The sequence below is a fragment of the Mesitornis unicolor genome, unplaced genomic scaffold (assembly GCF_000695765.1).
Source record: "Mesitornis unicolor isolate BGI_N332 unplaced genomic scaffold, ASM69576v1 scaffold46378, whole genome shotgun sequence".
NCBI lineage: Eukaryota > Metazoa > Chordata > Aves > Mesitornithiformes > Mesitornithidae > Mesitornis > Mesitornis unicolor.
This window is the reverse complement of record NW_010203370.1, coordinates 252-5,610: the sequence shown is the minus strand read 5'-3', so window position 1 is coordinate 5,610 and position 5,359 is coordinate 252. Positions and strand designations below refer to the sequence as shown.

Below are 5,359 nucleotides of genomic sequence, written 5' to 3'. Positions count from 1 at the left end.
TATCTTTGGCTCATCAGTATTCTAAGCTCCTGCAATACTGATAGGCATAGACTTTCATTAAAGTACATTCAGAAGAACAGAACTTCTACACTTTAAGACATAAAATAGAAGCCAGTTATGACATGGCATTTCAAAAGTTGTGGCAACCACTTATCTGTACTCTAACTTTTTACTGTTTCTTAATTTTATTATTTCACTTGCTAGACTTAGCTGACAGAAAACAGGACACAGAACACACTAAAACCTTTCCCTGGAGAGAAAGGGATTTCCTCCAAAAGCTAAGCATGGCAAACTCTAGAGGGTCTGCTGATGTTTTGGTGGTAGTGTTAGGGAAAACCTGTTTGTGAAATACTTTCTTGAAAATTAATAAAAAATCATGTACCCGCAATTATTATAACACTTTACAATAATATTGCATATATAGAGAGTGTGAAACATACTCTAATAGACAGCATCTTAAAATATAAATATTTTGTCGCAATTAGTATGCTTAATTACCATGTAGATATAAATTAATTTCACTAAATATGGGAAAACCTGTTTGTGAAATACTTTCTTGAAAATTAATAAAAAATCATGTACCCGCAATTATTATAACACTTTACAATAATATTGCATATATAGAGAGTGTGAAACATACTCTAATAGACAGCATCTTAAAATATAAATATTTTGTCGCAATTAGTATGCTTAATTACCATGTAGATATAAATTAATTTCACTAAATATATTTTTATTTCAGAAATTACAATATTAGGAAAAAACCTTTTCAATGTACGACAAACAAAATGTGATGTTGATCCTTCCTGTTGTGGTATTAAAGAATGCATAAAAGCATGAATGGTTCTGTCTACACATATGCTGTGCTTGTTCAGCTAAGATTTTGTCTAGAAATGTTTCTTTATATACTGTTCGCTTTATAAACTGAGCCCTAGAAATTAACTTTTTTTCTATCAATAACTCCTCTAGGGAAAACTTCGGTCTAGCAACTCTAGCCTTCTTAACAGAGCTAAAAGCATGGCTGGTTTAAAGTTCTGAATCTATGAAGTACTTATGCATATAATTAACTTGGCTCACATGATTATGCACTCTAACTTTATAGTGTTATTCGCTCAAACTCTGGGCTGGACTGAAGACAAGAGAGCAGAGAATCTGGATAAAATCTGATCCTTTATATATATCACCAGTATGGTATTCATCTTTAGGTCTCTCGACCTGGATTACCCTTAGAATCACAGAATGGTTTGGCTTGGAAGGGACCTTAAAGATCCAGTTCCAACCCCCTTCCATGGGATAATGCTCATCTTTGAACACTAAATTCTAGAGATCCATTGCAAAAAAAAAACCCAAAACGAAACAAAAAAAAACCCCAACCAACCAACTCCAACACCCCTCACCTGTGAGTTAGAACTAAGTGCAAATTTGGCTAATGCACTTGCTCTTGACAGATCAATCAGGAGCAGGAAGAATGGTAAAGCTTCACTGAAAAAAAGCATATGTTAAAATTAAAGGTTTATTGTACAGGAAAAAAATTGAAGCAAGAAATACAGAATAACAATTTATTACTTACTTTAAACCTGTCAGTTCTTTATCCAAGAAGTGAATTACCACTGTACTAAATACAAAACTTGAGAAGATTGTGAAGAGGCCAGCAATACCTTTTAAAAAAGAGAGAGACTGAAATTTTTATTTTAAATATATTGAGAGAAAAAAAAATGAAAAAAAGAAAAATTATACCTTTAGATCAATCCTGACGCAAACAAATGAGAGTTCTCATTTCTCAGAGCAGCTGAGATACAAACTGAAGTAGATGGTACTTTTATACCACTATTTAAAGCTAAAATTTGTATTGCATTCAAAGTAAGACTCTAAGAAATAAAAGCCATGAAACTTCTCATTTGTTATCAGCAAAAATGAAAACTGGCTTAAACAGCTCTATATTTTTAAGTGTTTCACACAATAAGCAATTATATAAAGAATTGTATTTCCAGTGTTTATACAATCCTACACAATCTCTCTTAAAAAAGAATGCACTTTGATCTATTCTTTTATTCTGCTATCTACCAAATAATTAAAATAACCCTGTTCTGTGCATAAGTGTTAAAATTCTAATATTGGTTATCAATTTATATATGCATATAAACAATTAAAATGTATGCATCAAATACAAAAAAATAATATACAGTACCTAAAATGTATTTTGACCCAAGCTGCCTTAGGTTCTGAAACTGGAAATAAATATAAAGAATTGCTATACAGCGTGTGATTGTCAGGATGATGATATCACTGCTCAGAACATCCTGTTTAAAATACAAAATGAGTTAGTTAGCTTTTACATTAATTAGTAACTTGTCATTAAGTTTCAGTAATAAAAAAATCCATTGTGAAGCTGCACTAGAAATTAAGTTTCAGAATAAAACAAGTATCACTGCCAGTCTGCCTTAAAAAAATTAAGATATTGCAAACAATATTAATACAAAATCTTTGTTCACTAGATACTGTGCAACTGGAAGTCAGATTTAATGACTTCTGTAGTGCATCACTGTTTGCATACAGCTTTAATATACACCATGGGAAAAGATGGCAATAAAGAAGTTTCTGCATACTACTTTCTTCCTAATACATCACAACCTGATCTTATTCTACAGAAAACTCTGGATCTACTGCTTGACAAGTTCTATAACAGGAACTGAAATCCTTACTTCTTCAAGTTTGGGGCACTCATAATTCCAGCCACAGATCTTATCATTCCCAGTGAACATCTTCATGGACATCATACAGATCGTGAGAGTCACTGTCCCCACAATGACTTCCCATGGATGAGAGGCTACAAAAAGGCCATGCATTCGAAAGAGTCTGGACAACATTTTCAAGACTGTTCTATACTTAGCAAACCTGCAAGAAAAGATTTCACATAAGCAAGTATGAGATTCAGGGGAAAAAGACAGAGCTCTATAGATTTCTGCAAGTCATCCCTCTGGAAAGAAAAACAAACAAAACCAAAGGCCACAAAACCAGTTATGTAACAACAGTAAGGAAACTAACTTTCACCTTTCAACCTTCCATATAAATCACATTTCTTTCTAATATTCTGCTCCTGCATTCCCAATCTTTTTATTTTTTAATATACATCTCTCTTGTTTCTTCAAGGCATTACTAATAAGGCTCTACCACTCTCACAACGTATCTTAGTATCTTCCTGTCACACAATTTTGATACCACTTTGACTCTAACTTCTTGTTTTTACCTAAGTAAGCACTCACTAAATTCTGTTACTTCTTTTTACTCACTCATCCTATCAAAAATATTAACTTTATTTTAACTATATAATTTACCAAGTAACCATTGTTGGTAATGTTCAACTTCAACACCAAGAATTGCAAAGTTATAGAGAAGACTGTGTTGTCTTCTCTACTTTGTGCTTAATATTTTTCAGTGATTCAAGTTAATCACATTCAAAACAGTTCCTTCTTCATCTGAGTATGAGTCCTCACATACAGTATTTTGTGACAGTTCTCTTGTACCCATATAACTAATTCTCAGGTTACTGATGGATTTCATCATCTCTGCTTTCAACAGATCACAAACATTTGACAGAAACTCTCACACGTCTGTGTCACATAACTGACAATGTGGATGTTCTGTACATCCTTCAGTTACAAAACCCACAATGCTAGTCTATTTGCTCTGTGTTCTACCGTTAGGCAAGTTCATCAAGCATGTTTACTTAATTTTATGGCATTCTGTTTCTATGCTGTAAAACATCTCTTAAATGCATTAGTACTGGGACTTTGCTTTCTTCATTGCACAAAATCAACAGCTTAGAGAACTCTGTGATGAAAGTTAGCTATACATCATAAAGTTCAAAAGATGCTTAAATAGTAGCCTGGCTAACAAATAATTCAGTATTTACATGTACAAACATAGCATTGTAAAGATTTCCACAGAGGACTGATGGCTCCACACATTGTCACTTCAAGTGGATTAAAAAAAACCTTCATGTCATCTTAAAAGTAACAATCAATCTATCAGCCTTCTGGGAAGACCTAGCATTATTTCTTTCACTTGGACTTGAAAAATGAAGCTGTCATTCAACTAAGAAAATAACAAGACAGGGCAAATCTATCTGCTTGGTGTTCCTGATGATACCAGAATCACCTTGTTTTCCTACCAATGCCAATCTTGATCCCATGAACACTGACAGCGCTAGTAAGTTTTTCTTTAACCTTCTACAGTAAAGGTGTGGCAGGATTTTTGTGGCTCATGGAACCAAATGGGAAAAATAATTGAGGACAGTCTCCCTTATGAGCAAATAATTTCATTTCCTAACAGAAAGCTTTTTTTAAACACAATCAACCACACACTTCTTTTATAGTCAACATTATCCTTTGCTTTCCCTTGTGTAATATAATCTACATATTCTTTTATAAATTCATGTTCTTGCAAAACTGTTCCAAAGTGGTATCACAGTTTCTCCAGAGACAAATGGAAGGTATCTTCTAATTAGGAAAACTAAAACAAGACATAGTGAGAGGAATATCTTAGTGCCAAAGATTTTGAAACAACGCCAAAAAAAAATCCAGAAAATGTTCTATGAAAATAGAATGCTTTTGAATAAATCAATTAGGGAAAAACACATAATTTGCATATGAAAGTAATTATCCATAATATGTATTATTAGACACTGTCTTATACTTAACTGCTGCAAAGAAATACAGGATGCCTCACTACTGATCTTGGGGTTAACCGAGTGGCAGTAACTCCTAACCTAAAAGTTTTCTTTGGAGTCTTCATGTTTATTTAACCTGCCTGAAGTGCATAGGGTTTTTTGCTATGCAGTTGACATTTCTAGAAAATATTTATGCAGATTTCATACACTGATTCTGCTTTACTGAGTACTGTAAAAAATGTTTCAATGCATATGATCAGCTCATATTTCTAATTCTATTTAAAATATCTGTATAGCTACATTGACTCACAGCTTGGAATTAGCACGACATAACCTTAAATATAAAGCTTATCATTAATATCCTTTCTTAAAAGTTTCAAAATGGTGGTTGAAAAGGGATGCTTTATAAATCCTGCCCATTTCTTGCTTGCCTTTATTTTCCATCAAAATTTGCCAAGAGACTATTAACTAAAGCAATCCATTCTGGGAATCAAAGCAAAATACGAACAAAAGCAACTGCAAACCTTTGAAAAACTTTAACAGTGTTTAAAAAGCAAACTAGACTGGTTGTATGTGATGCTTTATAGCATTAATCTGCCAAGTAACTGTATGATTATTTGCTAAAATACCTCGGGTTTGTCACACAGCTCTCACTAACCTCAAAGCAAACATCTGCAACACCATCTATTA

The 5,359-nt window shown here is 33.1% G+C and overlaps 1 protein-coding gene across 1 annotated transcript; it reads right to left on the bottom strand.

Annotated features, from left to right (window-relative positions):
• Window positions 1-1,397: 1,397 nt before the first annotated feature.
• LOC104545521 (3-hydroxy-3-methylglutaryl-coenzyme A reductase-like) lies at window positions 1,398-2,867 on the bottom strand (the record flags this gene model as incomplete). Its single annotated transcript, XM_010190684.1, has 4 exons — window positions 2,703-2,867; window positions 2,189-2,300; window positions 1,571-1,658; window positions 1,398-1,482 (listed from the first exon to the last, which is right to left on the bottom strand). Coding segments are annotated over exons 1-4 (450 nt in total), but the record flags the coding sequence as incomplete, so codon positions are not given.
• Window positions 2,868-5,359: the final 2,492 nt, after the last annotated feature.